Here is a 21,021-nt window from a genome sequence, read left to right on the forward strand (position 1 = left end):
ATGGTGGGTGAAGTGCAGATTCCATCAGTAGACACTTAAGTCTGGCTGGCCTGCCTTTCTTTGAGTGGGGTTTGAACCCCCTACGAATGTGACATTTGTCACTCACATGCTCCTTCCCCAGATACTTCAGGCAGCTGGGATGCAGGTCACTCATTGGGATAGACTTGCTATAAGCGTGACAGGACCTGAAGCTGGGAGAATGAGGCCTGAGTTTGGTATCGGTACCCAAATGGGAACCAATAAATCCAAGCTACTAACTACTAATCTAAATTTAATCTTATATCCAAAACTATGTACAAAAACTCTAAACTAGCCTAAAACTAATAGCATCTCCAACAACCATCACAGATGGTAGGAAGGAACAGGGGTATGTGTTAGGGGTGGCTCCACCCTTTATAACTGTGCACAGTGGCACAAGGCAGCAGAGAGCACTCGTGCCACCCTCATGGGTACTGCTGAGGGAAAAGCGCCAACTGTGCATGAATTGAATGCACACCTATGGTGGAATGGACGTGTGCAATCACTCAAAGAAGAACAGAGTTTTATAAGGGAAAGTGTTTGGCAACTTTACCCGTAGCATAGTTACCAGCTCTGCTTATAATTTAATCTGTTCAAAAGTGACAAGGAAATATGAGGAACTGTACTGGGGGGGGAGGGGGGGAGGAAATAAGCATGGGGAAATAGTTTTACTTTGTGTAATGGCCCATCCACTCCCAGTCTTTGTTCAAGCCTAATTTAATGGTGTCCATTTTGCAAATTAATTCCAATTCAGCAGTCTCTCGTTGGAGTCTGTTTTTGAAGTTTTTTTGTTGTAATATTGCAACTTTTAGGTCTGTAATTGAGTGGCCAGGGAGATTGAAGTGTTCTCCAACACAAAGTACAACTATTTCCCCATGCTTATTTCCTCCCCCTACAGTTCCTCATATCTCCTTGGCAATTGCTGTAAATGGGCCATTTTCATTACCACTACAAACAGTTTTTTTTCTCCCCTGCTGATAAAAGCTCACCTTAACTGATCACTCTCCTTATAGTGTGTATAGTAACACCCATTGTTTCATGTTCTCGGTGTATATATCTTCCTACTGTATTTTCCACTACATGCATCCCATGAAGTAGTCTGTAGCCCACGAAAGCTTATGCTCTAATAAATTTATTAGTCTCTAAGGTGCCACAAGTACTCCTGTTCTTTTTGCGGATACAGACTAACACGGCTGCTACTCAAACTTATGGAACAAGGTCTCCTTTAGAGCAAATAACCCAACTATTCCATTTTCTACTTGCTTCTTTAGCTCAGATAGTATGCCTATCAAATAGGCAAAAATAAGGGAAATGGTTGGACTAAGAAGTCATAATAAGGGAATAAGAAAGGTAGGTCTGATAATAACATACAAGTACTGCATATAAACACCATAAGTAGACTTGATTTTTATCAGTAAATGATGGTATACATCAACTCACTGTACACACACAGAAACCAATGGAAAAATATTTCAATCAGTAATAGAAATTTACAAACAAGCAAAGTAAGAAAAATGCTGCTTTTATTTAAGGATATTTACTTTGTATACTTTGAGATGTGATGTGGATAATTTGTGTTTTAATGGGTATAAAGTTTATTTTTTTGAATCTCAACCTCTACGGTCATTAAATGATTATTGTCTGACCCCCCCCCCCCCCCCGCTGTCTACCCCCCCTAATTTCTAGCAACTGAAAATTTACAATTGATAAAATATAAATGCTTACCATCCATAGTTTTGCACAACTGTGAAAATTAAACTCAGTAAGATATTGAAAATGCTTAAATATCAACACTGACTGTCAAAATTATAAAACAAATAAAAACTGATTTCTGCCAAGTTTAACCATAGGGTACATTTTATAATTACACTTGTCAGAGTTGCTGAGGTCAAAAACTAAATGTATCAAAAATTTGAAATTAATCTCTTGACCTAGCCTGCCCAGGAAGCAAAACCTTCACGAGACTGGCAGAAGCAAAGAATGAAAATTTCTTATTTATCTAGGAGTTAGGCCTTCTCAATACAGTCATTGCCCATTTGGAAGTGTACTTGGCAGTGAGCAGACCTAGTTCTTGTATAAATAGGATGGATAATTTGTTTGAAAAACGGCATTTTTTAAAAAAATGTTGAAAATGTTACACTATTGCATAGAGAAATAGCTCTAAGGTACAAACCATCAGTCATACCGCTAAACTGACTTCATGAGTCAGTTTAAAGATATGACTGATGGCTTGAACTTCAGATCTATTACTGTATGCTGTAACATAACACACTCTTGAAAATCTGTTTTTAGCCAAACCATTTAAAAAAAATGTTTTACATATTTGCTTCCAATGTCATAAATCAGAGGTGAGCAGGTGCCATCAATATACATTATTTGTTTGTTACAATGGATTAATATTCCTTTTTGATACTTTTTTTGCTTATATTAGTTTTTGCTCCTGCAGACATAACTTTTTGTTTTAAATTGGTGATTCACTTTACAGTTTCAATGTTATCGTTACAATTTGAGGAGGTACCCATCTCATTTACATTATAATGTAAAAATCCATGAGAAGACCCTAAGTTCTCAGAATCTACTTATTGTCCATGACCAAATGTTAAATGTTTAGAATTTGTAGAAGTTGACAATTGTAATTTACTATGAAGTCTATGGGCCAGATCTCCAGTAGGTGTAAATCAGTATAGCTTTATAGATTATTCATAAATAATAGCGTTAGAAATCTATTCATTTCCCATATGTTAGCAAGGATCAGAAATGTTCAAATTCAGACCTTAATCTCACATGTCCAAAGGAGTAAGAATTAAAGAAGTAGACAAGAACACAGAGAGTTATGACCATTTAATGACCTCAGTGAAACTATGCTGACTTACTCCAACAGAGGATCTGGCCCATACGCTTCATAGTAAATTGCATCTTTCAACTTCTAAAAATTCTAGAAAGTTAAAATCTGATTATTAAAACTAAGCAGAGTCTAATGATTACGGATCTTCTCAGAAGTTGCTACAGCTTTTTTCAGAATGGTAATATAAATGAAGTTATTTCTTTAAAGCAGGAAATGGAAAATAGCACCATTGAAGCAGATTAGTAGAATGGGGAGAGCTCTTATCATTTGCTTAGGTCACTGTGAAAGATATAAAAATGAGTGAGGATAGTTGGAGAGTCAATGGTTTATGTTACCTAGAGACTAACATGATCTATGTGACATCTACTTAGAAGACCACTGCTGCTTTGCGAGCTAATGGTATGCTTAGAGGTCTCTGAAGTGAGCATAACTGCACAGCTTTTACAGCTTGTCTATTTCATTTATTTGATCAGTCTGTTTTAAAATCACATTTATCCTTTCAACAAGACACAAGATGGAAAAGGCAAATCTTGAAATTCCATACTAGTCAGATCTTCTCAGGGTTGTAGCATAAGGATTTTATTTGAAAGGCTACATTGCTATCTGTAGACATCTTTGGTTAGTGTTATACCAGCGGCTTTCCTTTTTTCGTAAACCAAAAAGGACAAATGGCCATGGGTTCAATCAGTGATTGTCCCAGTTCTCTAACTCTGTCCCAGACAGAATTGTGATATTGAAGTATGAATATGAAAATGTAGCCATATATTATTTATTAATTTTCTGCTAAGAATTCAATAGGATACAGTCAAGTTTGCTGAAGCATCTTTTTTGTGTGCAAATCTATAGGGTTGCATACAAAGTTTTCATTATTTCAGAGTACAGCATTTAATTGTAATTATTGTTGTTTCAGGAAGGAACCAAGTCTGGAGATTACTTTTTAGAAGATCTAAGAAATTTTTTATCATCAGCCATGGTTAGACACAACACTAGCTGTAGCACCCTGGTCACTGAAGTTGCTGCAGTAGAGAGAATGGAATCAATCAGCTGTTACTGGTGGGGATTACTGAAACTTGGTGGCAACTGTTGGGCTAATAAATTGATTGGCTGAACAATGGGAAGATATCGGATTGAGAGGAACTCAGAGGGTGAGCTGTGTGGAGGAAAGGAGAGGAAGCTGTGTGAAAGCTCCTCCTGCTGTTGCTGTATACCTGTGCTATGTCCTGCCATGTTTGGAAACTGAGGATTAAAGACACACATGGTGGAAAAGAAACTGTGTGTGTTTGTGAACAGACCACAAAATCCAACTAGGCAGTGCTGCTCACAGGGTAGCATGAGAAGGACTCTGTGACATGTGGGGACTTGTCTATGATCTTAACCCTCTTGGTGAAGAGAAGGAGGCTTGAGAGGTGATCTCCGTGAGGGCAGGGGAGCAATGGATTAGATGCTGCATTGGTTAACTGAACAAAAAAGAGAGGTAGAATACCCAGCAGACAGAGAGGAAAGTACTTCTGGGTTGGCAGGTGGAGCAGCAGTGGGCACTGCAGGAGTTTATCAATGAGCAGTCTCAGCGTACAGCAGCAGCTACTGCAGATTGGTGAGTTCCAATGAGGGAACTGGAAATCAGGCAGTGGAACTTTGACTACGTAAGATGGCCCCAGGGCATCACCCTGATGGGGTTTTTTTTGCTAACTTTTGAGACGGTGGCTATCAGTGCTTGATAGTACAAGGATGCCTGGGCACTACGGCTAGCCCCTTATCTGACCAACAAGGCTCAAAAGGCTTATAGGGCACTGAGTGAGCACCAAGCCAAAGACTATGATATGCTGAAGGCCACTATTCTGGACAGGGTGGGCCTGTCATCGGAAAAATACTGTCAAAAATCAGAATAGCCAGATGGAATTATGGGATATATCTCAAGACTTTTGTGCAAAAATTATCTGACTGGGCCAATTGGTGGTTGAGGCCAGACAGACAGGACACAAAGGCATAAGGGACTCAATTATATTTGAGCAGTTTATGCAGAGCCTCCCTGAGGCTATGAGAATTTGGGTCCAAAGTCATCAGCTGGAATCACTAGAGGTCATGTAAAACTAACAAAGGAGTATGTGGAAGCAGATTTTCCATGAAAAGAGGTCTGTTCCCCTACACTAGGGAGGGGGGAATGGATGGTTGAGGAGCCGCCTTCATCAAAGCCTGGGAAGGGGATGCAAGAGGCAAACAAGAGTGTCCTTAGTGCCCGCTTAGTGGTTTGTTACCAATGTGGTGGCAAAGGACATTTAAAGGAAGACTGCCCATACATGGACTGTGGGTTCACAGAGTTTTGTGGGTGGGTGAGCATAAAAGGCAGGCCTAGAATAATGACAGTTCCTAGTAGGCTGGAGAATCACATGGGGTGTGGTGGATTCGGCAGCCACATGTAACCTTATATGAAATGGCACTGTAGTTTAATCAAGGTAACAAAATGGGGAGACAATAACAATCCACTGTGTATATGGGAAAAAAAATACTTATGTCCTGGCAGTCGTTCCATTGGAAGGAGAAGGAAAATTTTAAGTGGCAGAGAGTGGGTGTGGTAAAATTGTTGCTGTATGCAGTGATGATAGGAACTGACTCGACTCTGTCCCCTTATGTAAAAAGAGCGGAGGACAAAGAGGGAGACCCAAACAATGGGTCCATGTAAGGAAATTTTCCAGGTGCATTGTGTAATGATTCTAGACAACAAGCTCAGAGAGAATAACATGCTAGAGGACTTGAGAGGAAGAGGGATGGGGAAGTGGATCCATGTGATGGCGTGTAATCACACACTGGACCTGAGAGACATGAATTAGGTCAGGTGGGCCCAATTAAGCAGTAAACAAGGGAGATTTAGGTTCTGTGGAGAGCCTTGATTAGAAAGAAGCTCACCTCTGAGGGAACAGGCAGGAGCTTCTACAAAGCCAGGAGGCTGGCAATAGTGTAGAGAGACTGCAGGAGTGACAGGGGCAGGGAGGCAGGCATGAGAAATGTCTGATTCTACTTGAGCAGAAAGACTTTGGAGGACTCTACCCCAGATGGGGAAACCACTTAGTCACCTAGCTGGAGGGCTGAGTCACGAAGAGAAAGCTGCAGGTCCCGGAGCGAGAGAGGAGCTTCAGAGTGAGAGAACGACAGGGAGTGACAAAGTGCAACTGCAGGAAGAGGCATTGGCATGGCAGAGCTAATCCGCAGAATGGCCAGGAGGAGGCACTGTCCAGTGGTGAGTAGTGTGCCCTGTCACCATTCAAGAGAGAAAGATCAGAGACATCCAGCACAGGAGGGCAGAGGTTTGGCCAACTGTCAGGAGGAGCAAGCTGGGGGAAGGCCCAGGATGAAAGACATACCAAGGAGGGAGAGAAAGGTCCTGATAAAGTGGCCTTGGCAGGTGAACTTACCTGACCCTGGGGCAAGGTAAGTCAGGGGTGGAGAGGAATCCTGACATAGAAGCCCTGGAGGGACAACTTACTAGAGTAGATATAAATCAGAGGAAAAGGACACTAGAGGAAAGGCCCATAGGATGCAACTGGTGTGATGACCTATGGGCAGAGATGGACATGAGGGGGAAATCTCCATTCTCGGAGTTTACTTCTTGTGGCTGGAATGCAGGAGACCCTCACCGGCAGCCCATGGAAGGCCAGACTGAGAGGGCCCAGGAAATCCCAACAGAACCCAGACCTGTAAAGAGGGCAGGGCTCAGACTAGGAAGGCCAGAAAAGGTCTCAATTGAAATAAGGAGGGGAGCTATGTGACAGAGTACTAGTTGTAGCATCTTGGTCACAGAGGATGCTATAGGCTTATTTGAAATAAATCAACCTGTTCCTGGTGGGGTTACTGACAGTTGGTGGTAATTGTTGTGCTAATGAGGTAATTGGCTTAGTAATGGGAGGTTACAGAATTGGGAGGAACAGGAAGTAAGGGGAGAGCTCAGATGGAAGAGAGAAAGCTGTGTGAAATCTCCTCCTGCTGTATACCTGTTCTAAGTCCCGCCATGTTTGGAAACTAAGGATTAAAGGTACCTGTGGTGTAAGAAGAAACAGACTGTGTGTGTCTGTGAATAGGAGTCCAGAAAAACAGATTAGGCAGTGCTGCTCACAAGGTAGTGTGAGAAGGACCCTGTGATACATGAGTTACTTCTTGGGCTTTAACATGGGATCAGATGTAGATCTGAGTGTCTTTTTGCTGCCATCCTGTATTAATAACTTCTTATATATGCCTCCGTTAAAGGTTAGTAAAGACACACTGTGACTTAGGATGGCATTAAATAACTTTCTTAGTGTTTGGGTCCGAAATTAAGGCCAAACAAGCAAAGGATATTGATATACTAATGAAGGAAACATGTTTCTGTTCTCTGACAATCCCATCCCTGTTGTCCATAACTTTGTCAAAGTATCCATTTTATTCATTAATTTTGAGGAAAGTTCGGTAATTGATGGTTCATCTTGTTGGGTTCTTGAAATGACTGATGAAGAAAATGAATACTGATTGAAAGGTGTAGAGGACAGGGAAGAAAGGAAAGGGTGATCTGGAAATTCTTGAGTTTAAGTGTCATAGTTTGTGAACAGCCCAACTAATGAGTTCACTCAAGAATACAGAAGCTATTAATTTTTAGCTGCAATGATGCATACAAAACAGTTGGAAATGGAAACTTACAACTTGCTTTTAGAGGGCTCGCTGTACCCCTGCTTCCTTGTATTATATTTCTATGTGGATAAGGAAGGCCACTAAATGATATCTTTAACTCTCTTATCCTCAATTTGACTGAGAATAGTCTTGCAGAGTATCAATGTGATCTGTTTGCAACATTAACTAGGAGATACTATCTTATTAGCACAGAAGAAATTTCCAAAATAACGAAGTGACAACTGAAAATTCATCAGTGAATGCATAGATATTATTATTAGAAGATAGGATGATGTCAATGCTTGAAACAGAAAGCTGGTGAGTCTTAATACTGAATTCATGCCAAACCTATGCTTTGCCACACAAAGATATTCAAAAATGTAATGCCAGCACCATATACCGATTTGGCAAGAAAAATGCAGAAAATGCTACAGATTGCGCTGACAGTGTGACATGAGATTTTCTTGGATGTAGTCTGGGTATCATGAGAGTAAGCCTGGAGACACTAATGAGAAAAAGAATACAGCCCTGAAAGAGCTGCTAAATATGCAGTAGTCATAGGATGCCTGGAGCTTGCTGGAACTAGAGTGGTAATTTTGACATTAAAGCAGCATAGTGTGAATTGGCCAGAGAAGCTTGAAGGAAACGGATTCAAGAAGGCAGAACTTGTTTCTCATACCACACTTGCAAAGGAGTAAAGGAGTTTTCAAATCACATTCTGCTTACTTCTATCTGAAAGCTTGTTACCAGTGGGTGCATGAGAAGTGGGGATATAAGGCTCACACAAAACAAACACTTATACTATTTAAAGGTATCACTGGGCAAACCTCAAAGAAAGAAAAAAAAACCATTGGTGTTTGACATCTACATGATCATAATGGATACAGAGTCTAATCCACTTGGATAGTCTCTAAACAGAGACTATTACCCCTTGACCATCTCCCTAAATGGATGTCAGAAAATTGTAAAAGGAGTCATTAACATAGATCTGTGCTACTGGAAGATTCTTCTACACTGGGGTGTTCCTCCAGAGACCACCTACACCAGCAGTACACTCATATTCTGTTGGTGGTACACCTCTACTCCAATATAACACGTCTCGATATAACACGAATTCGGATATAACGCGGTAAAGCAGCGCTCCGGGGGGGCAGGGCTGCATGCTCCGGCGGATCAAAGCAAGTTCAATATAACGCAGTTTCACCTATAACGCGGTAAGATTTTTTGGCTCCCGAGGACAGCGTTATATTGGGGTAGAGGTGTATATAGAAAGTGTCTGCTCTGCACCTCAGTGTCTGTTCCCTGACACCTTGTTAGAACCAAGTTCTACATTTAGGAAGGAGGTGGGTCTCAAGCCAGATGGTAAACACAGATCAGAAGTTCAAAGCCTTCCAAACACAAGTTGAATAAACCCAAATTACTGGTTTCCATACTATAAAATGATTGGCTACGATCACTTTTAGTTGACCCTTAAAAGCAGCCAAAAAAAGACCTGACAATTTTTAGGTAAATAGTCTCAATCTGAGGAGTTGGGGAAGACAAGATATCTATGTTGCTGTTGTGAACTCTCATTATGGAGTTCTTCCTCTTCCATGCAAATACCTTTTTTGTAGTTGACTTCCTGCATTCCACTGGAAACTGTTCCACTTTGTCACAGCATTCAAGAGCCACATTAAAAGGTGCCAAGATGCATACTCTCAGATGGAATAAGTCTGGATCTCCCTGGGGAATCTGACCTTACCTGTAAGATGGAAGGCCTGGTGACAGAGGAAGAAAGAAAGCTGGTTCTAATGGCATGGTCAGGAGATTGGAAGATCAGAATTGAGCAAACTCTCACTGATGCTAAGCAAATACCTTTCTCTTGACTGTGGAAATTCGTGAAATTGAGGGAAGGAAAATAACTGGTTGTGACTTAAGTCTAGAGGGAACATAAAATCAGGGAACCTGGATGCCTACCAGCTCCTATCAATCCTAAGGACATCGGATGTTATAGAATCTATATGTGGAAAAGATCTATTAGATCATTCAGTTCATCATTATGAAGATGCAGAATTGTTTCCTACAGTGCATTTTCTTGTGCTTGACCTTGTAGCTAAGCAGATCTACACTGAAGTGCTACCTGACTGCGGTCTTCAAAGAGCACTTGAGCTGATTGTAAAGTTTTTAGATTGTCTGCAGGAGACTAGCTTCCCCCTATCAAATGAATAGCTGTAAAAAAGTTATGAACGATGCACCAATCCCACAGTGCTCTGTCTTCATAATACAGTTTAAGTGAGAGTCCGACCCCAAATGGTTGAGATAATACACTGCTCTTGAGTTGTACATCTGAGTTTATACTACTGTATCTGAGCATACTGAGTTGTGAATCAACTGCCAAATACTTGAACATAGCTCTTAATGCCAGGCACACTAAGTTACAATACACTAAAGCAAACTCTGGGTTTCTCTGGCTTTACACAAAATATTAATATTAAGATATTCTAGAGAACTCTCCAGTACAGCCCAACTGCCTATCACCATTCTGGAGAGGTTTAGGGGAAAAAATCCTAAAGAATGTTTGAAGACACTATCCATCAGATGACGGAATCTTGCATTCGATGTTTATGAACTGCTGACTTCTGGTTTGCCATTTGCACTCAACCAAGACTGTAGGTTTCTCACAATCAGCATGTGTAACGGATTCCCATGAATGCAAGAAGCCATGAGACCTCAAAAAAATTACCCTCTTCCCTCGCACGTAACTGCAAATTTATAGAAGCAATATTTCTTTGAATGTTTAATATTTCTTGTGGAGCTAAAAGGCAGTAACCACTGAAGCATCTAGACCGGTCCCTATGAGTGTTAATTTCTATGTCTGGGTAAAGATGGACTTTATTGATTCCTGAGCAGAAAGCAAACTGTGTGTAGTGAACGAAATGTGAAAGAATGCCTCTCAGGCTGAAAGCACTAAACCAGTCCTGTGAAGCGATAAAAGGCATGGTGGCTACCAGTGTCATCATACAAAAACTGAATCTTGAAACAAACCTGTTCAGTTCAGAACAAAGACCCTTTCCCTTTGGAGTCAGAAATTTTCTAATGTAATCAGTGCCTTGAGCATTCTGCAATTCCATGGAGTTTGCAGCAGAATCTCCTGTTTGCTCACTCCTTGCCATACAATTGTGCTAAAGAATCTAAGCTTTCACTCTAAAACCCCCCTGCACCCAGCCCACATAGTTACGTATACTGTGTAACTTTGAATATGTGACCCAAATGTAAATAGATATGCTGTTGCCTTCTTGGATCTGCAAACATCCTTAACATAGTTCAGAAGTGTGAACTGCCATAATCATCTCAGTGAGATATGGAACTCAAACCTAATGATAATTTAATTGTTAACTCTTCCACTGCTGGTCATTTGAGCAGAAATATCCAATTATATCATAGCATCCCACAATTCTCAGTTACCTCCCATGCTGTCCCAGGTATCAACACCCAACTGTCTCCAATTCAGCTGCCAAAATCTTCAGCAAGAAAACGCCTAACCAATTATTTTTACATATTACAATTACACTTAGCTGTCCTAATTCTATTAAAGGGAAAAAGAGGACAAACAAGAAAACACAGACAGAATGATCCTTTGCCTATGGGAGTAAAAAAGAAATTGAGGCACTGTCCTTTATAAATGGCATTTTTGCAGATCCAAACATTTACTGCAAGGGAGTATCATGCAGTATGCCACAAATGTCATTCCTTCCTAGATCATTCCAGGTGCATATTCTCCCAAGCACAGGAATCTGCAGAGGAAATTATTTCCTGAGAATACACAGTAGGTTTATCCTCAGTAAAATAGCATCAACGCTTTAATGCCTAAATGTGATTACTAGAGATAACAAGGAACTAGACAGCTTGTACTGTATTACCATTCTTCCTTTCATTAAAGAAGACAGAAGGAAATAAAAAAAACGAAAGAAAATTTAAACAGTGAAAGAAAGATCCATCCCACTTCACCCACATTTACCCTATTTGATACAAGAAATTACACTAGGGAAATGGGGAAAAGCTCTTTTTTTAAATTCCTTTGGTCAAGTGATATCAGTGCCGTGGGCAAAGATGCCAAAAATGTGCTTGAGTGCTCAGGGTTATAAGAAGTCCAACATGCTAGGGATAACTGAGAAAGTATTTCTTATTCTTAATAAGAGAGTTTATATTAACCCTTTTCTTGTAAAAACAGACTACAGGAGAAGATTTTTTAAATTTCAGATCTTCATTTGATTAAACTAACACATCACTTGTTTGTCTGTAATTGTGATGATTTGAAAAACAGCACTGCGAATGTTAGAGTTAGCATTTGAAATAGATTACCACTATCTGTTTCTTTTCTATGTATTGTTTAAACCTCTTTTAATTAATTTTTTTAAATAAATGCACAACAAAGTGCACATCCAACCTCCATACAGTACAAGGGTAATCCAATAGGATTAAGCTCAGCAAATAATTTAATAAAACTCTACAAGAAAAATGACAACCATTAAAGACAATGCAGCACTAATGCGTTTCATAACCAATGTCTTACCAACTGTAAAAGGGTCAGTGCACATGTCACTTCTGTTCTCCTTCCATGCCAGCAGGTACTCAATGCTGACGTGATCTGCAGCGTCTGTATGACTGTTAACTACCACCATCATGTTATGACCTTTTGCGATGCCGTAATAAACCTTTGTTTCATCCACCAGAGGCAAGTCAGTTAGAGTGTTTGCTGCCTCAAAAGCCTGATTGAAATATTCACAGGCTTTGTAATAGTTCCCCTAATAAGGAAGAGAAAAGTGAAGAAGAGGTTTTTACTTTTTTTAACTAGCACATCTTTACCCTAGTGCTTTGTACTTCCCCCTTCACAACCTTAAAGAAGCCACAGTTGTTATTCCACCCCCAGAATGATTCACTGTGTAATCTTGGAAAACTCACACCTCTCTGCCTCAGTTTCTTAATCTGTAAAATGCAGATAATAGGATTTACTTACTTGTTTCTCTGGGGAACTGTATTTATTAGTCCTATTTGTATAGCATTTTGAACATGTAAACTTCTATATAAATGGTAAATACTATTTCTGATTATAGCTGAGCCACTCAGTAACAGTAACCAGAAATTCAATACGTTCAACATCCTTGGGAGAGGAAAAGGATAAAAACTAGCATGGTGACACTAACACATTTAGAAACAGGGATTTTTTTTTAAGAAACAAGGAAATTAGTCAAATCCCCTACTGTCAAAAGTATAGAAATTAAAATGTTTAGAAATAAGGAAATGATAATACTGTCTCTGAACGCATGCACTCCTCTATACAAAAAAAAGGGGGGAAACAGGAGGGAAAAATGTAAACTCCTATGGGTAAATGGCAAGGTTAAAGAGGTTATTCAAGCCACAGATTTCCTTCAGAAAATGGAAATCCAACACTAGTGGAGCCAAAATAAAGGACCATAAACTACAGCAGGCAATATGTAAGAAGGCATTAGAAGGGCTAAAGTGGAATCTGAAGAGCAAATAGCTAAAAGAAATAAAAACAAATAAGTAATTATTTAAATACATCAGAAGCAGAAAGACAGAGAGAATCCATGGGTCTGCACCACAGGGGAGTAAAGGGAGCAATTAAATCAAATAAGGACATTGCTGAGAGGTAAATGATTTCTCTGTATCTATCTTCGCCACAAAGCATGTTGGGGAGATGCCTACACTGGACCTATTTCTTTCTGGTAATAAAGACGAACTACAATCTGAGATGGAGGTGTCTAAGGAAGGGATGCTGGAACAAGCTGACAATTTAAAAGGCAATATATCACCAGGCCCAGATGGTATACAGCATAGAGTTTCTGAAGGAACCTGAAACTGAAGTGGCTGAGTTGCCAGCAAATATATGGAATCTCTCATAAAAATCAGATACTATAACAGAGGGTAGCAAGTGGCACACCTATAGTTTTTAAAAATAGGGTGCCACAAGATTCTGTACTGGCATCGGTGTTGTTTAATTTGTTTGTTTAGTTATCTGGAAAAGGGGGTGAGTAGTAAAGTGGCAACCTTGCAAAGGACACAAAATTATTTCAGTTAGTCAAGACCACGGAAGACTGGGAGGAACTTCAGAAGGATCTAACCAAAGTCGGTCAATGGGCAACATGATGGTAAATGCAATTCAATGTTGAAAAATGCCAAATGCACATTGGAGGGTATAATTTGAATTACTTATAACACTTATTGGGTTATAAATTAACTGTATCAGCTCAGGAAAAAGAGCCAGGCATCCATAAGAACATCTCAGTGAAGACATCTGCTCAATGTGCAGCAGCCTTAAAAATAAAATATAATATATTAATAAAACCAAACAAAATGTTAGGATGCATAAGGAATGAGATGGAAAAGAATACTGAAAATATTATAATGCGAGATTATATAAATAAATGGTATGCCCTCGCTTGGAATACTGTGTTCAGTTCTATTTACTCCACCTCAAAAAAGATACAGCAGCAATAAATGAGGTTCAGAGATATATCATGAGAATGACTAGGGCCATGAAAAAACTACCCTATGAAGAGAGAGTAAAAAAACTGAGCTGCCTACACTAGACAGGAGATAAGATACGACATGATTAAAGCACACCAAACAACAAATGGTACAGAAAAGATAAATTGGGAAGATTTTTTCTCATAAACAAAAAACAAGAGGGCATTTGATATAAATGAAAGGCAGCAAATTCAAAACTAATTAAAGGAAATATTTTTTCCACACAGTGCAGAGTTAGCCTGTGAAACTCATTGCCAGAAGATATCATGGAGGCCAAGAGTTTAAGATTTAAAAAAGAGATTAGACACTGATATGAGTAACAAGAATATCCAAATTGTAATCATAAATATTTTAAAAATAGATAAATGTTTTGGAAGGGATATAAAGGATCAAGTGTTAGGGCATAAGCCAAACTTTCACTAGTGGGGTTAGATTGAAACCTTCCCTGGAGGCAAATTATCATATAACTGCCTCTTACAGGCATTTTGTGTCTTTGTTCGAAGCAGCTGAAACTGGCCACTGACCAAGAACACATATTAGATGGACAACTGGTCTGACCCAGTATGGCAATTCCTATGTTCCTATTATTAGCAGCCATAGTGGATCAGTTTCCATCCCTCAAAGCCCCATGGAATTCTGCAGCCCTTGTTGGGTACATCCTTCCTGGCACATGAGTCTTTTTCAGAGATGTCAGCTGCTTGACCCCTTTACTTTTAACTTGACTAAGTCCGTCCCCCCCCACTGAAGATTTCAATTCCCCTGTGCAATTGTGGAGTCTGATTAGACTGTGGAGGTTTAGAGGGCTTCCTGGTGAGAAGGAGCTATGGGTAGATGTGATTTTTTTTTTATGCATACAAAAACTCATGAGCATGGTCAGCACTGTAAAAAGGAAAAGTGTATTTCTGATGTTAAATATGCAGCTTAATGGGATATGATTTAAAAAACACCAATCACTAGAAAAAATTCTTCAGTGATAGAAGTAGCAACCTGGCTTGCATATTGGAGCAGAGAGTTCTTTTCAGTCACATAATCCAGCACTATTTTCCTGTGGACTGTCCCTTCCTCAATTTTTGTTGAGACTAACTAGGATTTAGAACTCTCAGAACTTGTTTAGTCTTGCAAAATCACTCCTATATTTATGCTAAGAGCTAATACTAAACTAAGGCTAGTTAAACTATATGTTATTTGATATATACCATTAAAAGAAAACCCTATTTCCTATCAAGTAGAAATATAATTTGCTATTGATGTTTCAAGTAGTATGATTTCTAAAACTAAATAGTAACAACAATAACTGTAACAAGAAAAGTAACACATCCCTTAAAAATGAACCAAATGAAGGAAAGAACTCTGCAGAGCAGATATATGCTTTTGCTTTAGTATTTTTAATTTCATGAGACTTATACATTGTTTCAGAATGACAGTTTGAAAAGAGATGTCATTTAACATAATGCAGTGAGCTCTCACTATACGTTTTTAGTTTTAAAGAAATATTGCCATACTTTTAAAGTAACATATTTTACAAAAATCCCCAAGAATATTTAAAAGTAATATTCTTTCTCTGTATTTCTTTCTTTTTGTGATACCATGATTCAGTGCTGAGACACCAATCAATTTTGAATTCTGATATCACAAACAAAACTTAAGGAGAACATGTAGGAGAAGGCTAGTTGTTACAGAAGATCACTTTGAATGCAGTTGGTAATCAGCAATGATGCCAGAAGAATGTAAATGACAGTTAACCAGAGTTTGAGTTAAATATTTTGCAACACTTGCCTGAACTGTGGAGGGGAAATATTTAACTCTACTGTTGATATAAGCCTATTTTATTCTGACTTCCAAATCCACTAAACTACAATAAAGGTACATTTTAAATATATTTCTTATATACCTTGCAAATTCTTTGGCTTTCAAGATCATTTTTTATAAAGGCAGAGTCTTTTGCATTTGCATTAAGGAGCAAATCTTTAAATGAGAATATTGTAATATTGAAGTCCCAGGTTAATTCAAAGATTACAGCATAGACTTTGTTTCATTGCTTAAGCAACACCACAGGACAGTAACCTTTGCATTGGGAATTCTGTATAAGATAAAACATAAAAGTAAGGAGTCATTTGGGGGTTGCAATTTCTAAGGTGGACATGCAGCTGTAGAATAAATTAAAAGAATGTTATTTAGGTCGCCAAATCAAGCATTTGAAAGTTAGGAAATACCAGATTTATGGTTGCTGCATACCCATAGAGCTCCCTCACTTTTTCAGCACTATGGTAGCCTCAGCTCAGAAATGCTCTTAGTAATTTAAAACTTCATCTTCAATATTTATATAGAATTTATTCATGGTGAAAGTGCCTTTCCACCTTCTGCAACTAGCAGGGCTGAACAAGATGGGTACAATTTTCTTTTATTACTTATTATTTCAACATGATTCCATGTATCATTTCAAATTCAAAAATGTTTTAAAAACAGTTAGCATCAAATACTTTTTTTCTGAATACTCTTTCAGGTTTTATTTGTCCCTGCATAGGCAGCTGCACTGGCAGAGGCTTTTATTACATGGAAAGAAAGGCAGCTAGTGCCTTCATTTGGGGTTTCACCACAGGACAGTTTTAAATATCAGGCCTAGTTCAAAAGGAAGCTGTCTGGGAGATAAGTTAAATCAGCAGATTTCATGGGTACCCCAACCTCGCCTTGTCCAGCACTGTCTATTTTCTGGGTTGCACAGACCAAACCAAGGCCATTAAGTAGAATGTGTGTGAGTGCATGCGAGCACGTGTGTGTGGAAAAAGATTTTGCACTACTGATACACTCCCCCGGAGGACTTTCTTCTACTGGAAGTCACTTCCTGAATTATGCTGGCAGAGCTCACATAGCAAATTAGGCTAAAAGATTTAAATCTCCACCAGTGTCGTAGGTTAGAATTTTTATTTGTCCATTTGTTAATCTTCAAAGAGCAGTAGTTATACTGTACAGTGGTATGCTATAAGATATTTATTTGTGATTTAATTGTTAATTTGTATAGATGTGCCCAAGTTGCATATCTGGACCCAGACCATTGACAGAGTTGAAATATAGGGGTTGTTTGGATTTGGGGTTTTGGTTTGACTCATTACAGAATTACATCCTTATTGTGAAATTTGGATCTGGGTTTAGAAACACATTTTAACGTTACCCAAAAGTGTTCAGATTTGGCATTCCAGTTCACATCCATACCTAATCATTTGGCAATAAAGGAGAAATTCCTATCTGAATCAATACATTCATCAGATTCTGATGGGACAGTCTCTCATACAAGAACACAGATTTTGACCCTAAATTACAATCAACTGTAGGGCATCATCATTATAATTAATACTTACTCTTTCATTGTAAATATCTCCAAGGGATATGCATGCATCCACTAGACTTCGGCTTAGCTGAGCACTCTTGGCAACTGTCACAAACTTTTCCAAGTACGCAATAGCCTCAGTCACTTTTCCCTGACTAAAACAAATGACAAAGATTGCAATTAAATTTTTATTGAGGTTGTTTCTTCATACACCTCAATAGACTATAGCTGATAATCTGTCATTGCTTCCCTTAGCAGACTTATTTTGAAGTACAGAAGTCTAGAAACTGTATTTACTAAGTTGCTTTGGCGTGAAATTTGGAACCCAATTCTGTCCTCATTTGCATATCTGCTGCCTCCATGGAGGCATGTAGGGCAGTGATACTCAGACTGAGACTCGTGAGCTACAAGTGGCTCTTTACTGTGTCTCCTGCAGCTCTTTGCAGCACATGATATTAAAACTTTGTGTGATTTAATTATTAACCAATCTAAGTTATTAATCAATCAGGATGTTTTTACTATGTTATTAACCAGTTGTAGCTGACAAGGGGCAGAATTAGGTCCTCTGTACACAATAAGAAAAAATACATTTCCTAAATTTCCAGTATATTGTTGCATTATTTTTAGTACCAAGAATGAACAAAATAGGTAGGTTATTATTTACAATGCTTTTCTGAGTTTCCAGTACTCTAAAATGTTGTTTTATTTAATCAGCATCTGGTCACACATTTTTGTAGATAGGTTAGACCTCGCCTAGTGACCAAATTGAGATAACATGCCGAGGGAGGGGACTAAGCATATTAGTGTCAGTGAGAATCTTGCTTTTATATTTTTCTGCCCCCATCACTCATGAATGCCACTGTTTGCTTTAGAATCCTCTCTCTTCTTGGACAGCAGCAGCAATATAATGACACTAACACTGTAGACCATAGAGCTGGTAGCCTCCTTCAGGATGTAATGCTGCTGTTTGGCTGCACAGACCAACAGTTGCTGCAGTCATACAGGCTACCCTATAGACTATGGATTGCAGGTGTCACTTCCAATTCCACTGAGATTCAGGCTACTTGAGGTTACTCCCAATCTAGGATGAAAATTGGCTAATGACTTTGACAATAATATTTGCACATATCATTTTTAATAAAGCTGGCCATGTTAACAATATAGTATCTCTGCCCTCTAGGCCAGATGCTCGAGTTTGTTTACGAATGAAGCACTGCACTCTTTTTCTCTTTAAGGCTGACTGTCACTGCAGCTGACCTCAATATAAACCATGAACCTGAGTCTCTAACATAGTAGTGCAGCATGCTATATGTCAAGTCACCAAGCCAGCCAAAAAACATCCAGTCCTAATTTAGAACCTCACAAATTTAAGTTCCTGTAAGTGATGAAAATTCATACTATTTTAAAACACCTTTAAATTATATTCCTGCAACAAATGACTGACTGAGGTTTATTTAAACTAATCCTTTTAATATAAACCATATTAGGGATACATGTTTCCAGAATTTGATGGTGCTATGTCTGCTATGGTTCCTTAATTGGCTTATGCAAACAGAGTAATCAGAACAGTGAAGTTCCTGCCACTGAACAGGAAAAAACAGTGAAGCTTTGATGCAAATCTTTAATTTTGCTGTGACCACCTCTAGATAGGTGGAGTCAGATGCACTACTGCAATAGGCTGCCAAAACATCCAGAATTTAACAGGGTGTTTAAAATGTTCAAGTGTTATGTTAGAGTAAAGAACATATTTTTAAATGAGTAGAATTCTATTTATCAAAATTATTAAATGAACATATTTAAACAGCACTACAATATGAAATGTACTGAATTGTAAACATTTGCCCAATGTCAAAAGGTTTCTGAATTTTAGAATTAGAAACATATTTGGAAACCTATCTTTCTTCCAAAGGGGAGAAAATCAAACATTTCCACACAGAAGCATGGCACATGATTTATATAAGTTAAAGGACAAGGTTAAAGTGTTAGACAAATATTAATTCCAGTTTTTCTAGTTTTCTATATGCAGTGCACAGGTGCAACTTGAACAGCATATTATATGGTATAATCATTAAATCCATTCAACCAGACCTTAGAGAGTTAAAAACATATATTCTGAGGAAAAGAACTCCTCGGTCCAAAGGATGAGAATGAAACAGTGCAGAATATTTGTGTATCAAGGTGATTCCAGTTTCCAACTGGGAAAACAGGACTGTTAACACCCACATCCCCTGACAACTGTCCAATTATGTATATCACACTTGGCCTACTGTTTGCAGTAGAAGTAATCAATAAAGGATGTGGTTGAGTGAACATAGATTTTGGTTGAACCAATGCATGAAAACTTAATCATTTACTCAGAGTGGAGAAATCAAATAGAGCAGAGATGAAACAGCCACTAAGGGGTTTGTTGATTGTGCCACCAAGTTTGTGGGCTAGAGGCTGAAAGTAATAAGGCAAATGGAATCAGTGACAGGAGAAAATGTAAAAAGGTTTTCTTAATCTCATGAATTAATAGAAATGTTTTGATGTATTTTTGGTCATTTTTGGATATTTCACATCAAAGACCTTATGTTCCATTTATAGAAAATATAAAAATTACTAGGGCATATAATTTCTCTCAGGCAAAAGGAAATTAATTTGATTAATAACAAAAAGGTAATTCTCACACTACTAAAGAGCTCTGCTACTAGATGGTAGAATAGTCTTCCAAAAGAAGTTATGGAAGCCTATAGCTTGAGACATTTAAAACTAGTCCAGACAAAGCACTAAAATACAGTCTGTCAGAAACAACTCTGCATTGGACAGTAAGATGCACTAATAATGTTATAAATAGGTCTTATCCATCTCAATCAACTATAATTTTATGGTTCTTTCAAAAATGCACATTTTTCAAATATTCTACATGCTTTGCATAACTATACATGTTCTGCTTCCTAAGATATTACTCTCCTATACTTGTGAGATATGTAGCTTCTCTACAACATTGGCATTGATGACTCCATAGGGCAGTTATGATTGCTTCAGTAAAAGGTATTACATACCTGCAGTAACTCTTCCTTTCTCGATTCAGGCTAAATGAGCCAATGGAGCTTTCTCTGCAAGTGTTAGGCATTATGGAAGCCTGAACCTTTTGTGACGTTGCTCAAGCAAGTCTTGCAAGGGTGGCTGAATCTGATGTACAAACCCAGTGTCCACAACATGCCACTCTTACTACAGAGGACACCACCAGAGATTATCTTGAAGGTGATGCCCTTATACCAGACTGCACCTCAAATAATGATAGGCCTAGAAACCTCCAATCAGGCTTCAGTAGCATGGTTAGGATCTCCAAGACTCCATATAAAACTGCAAAATATATGGGACAACAGGCTGGTTCCCCATGGATCAGAGGGCAATATACTGCAGTTGTGATCTATTACCTGAATGACCAGAAAAGCTTGTTCAACTCTGCTGTGTTAAGAGGCAATCAGTGGAATGATGCATTCAAAATGAGGTGACCCGGTCTATTCCGCACCAGCAACCTGGGTCTGAAGGTTAGAATCATAGAATCATAGGGTTAGAAGGGACCGCAAGGCTCATCTAGTCTAACTCCCTGCCAAGATGCAGGATTTCTTGTGTCTAAATCATCCAAGCCTCCAGATCCAGCCTCCTTTTGAAAACCTCCAGTGAA

At 38.7% G+C, this 21,021-nt stretch overlaps 1 protein-coding gene across 1 annotated transcript in view; it reads right to left on the reverse strand.

The window, feature by feature from the left end:
- TTC29 (tetratricopeptide repeat domain 29) overlaps nt 1–21,021 on the reverse strand; it is a 193,257-nt gene that overhangs the window by 66,641 nt on the left and 105,595 nt on the right. Inside the window, exons 8-9 of the mRNA XM_026648148.1 lie at nt 17,383–17,506; nt 12,051–12,282 (exon numbers count right to left, since the gene is read on the reverse strand). Of these exons, the coding sequence (XP_026503933.1) occupies nt 12,051–12,282; nt 17,383–17,506 (356 nt within the window). The remainder of the gene's footprint in view (nt 1–12,050; nt 12,283–17,382; nt 17,507–21,021) is intronic.

The sequence above is a fragment of the Terrapene carolina genome, unplaced genomic scaffold, assembly GCF_002925995.2.
Source record: "Terrapene carolina triunguis isolate 2854851 unplaced genomic scaffold, T_m_triunguis-2.0 Scaffold66, whole genome shotgun sequence".
NCBI lineage: Eukaryota > Metazoa > Chordata > Testudines > Emydidae > Terrapene > Terrapene triunguis.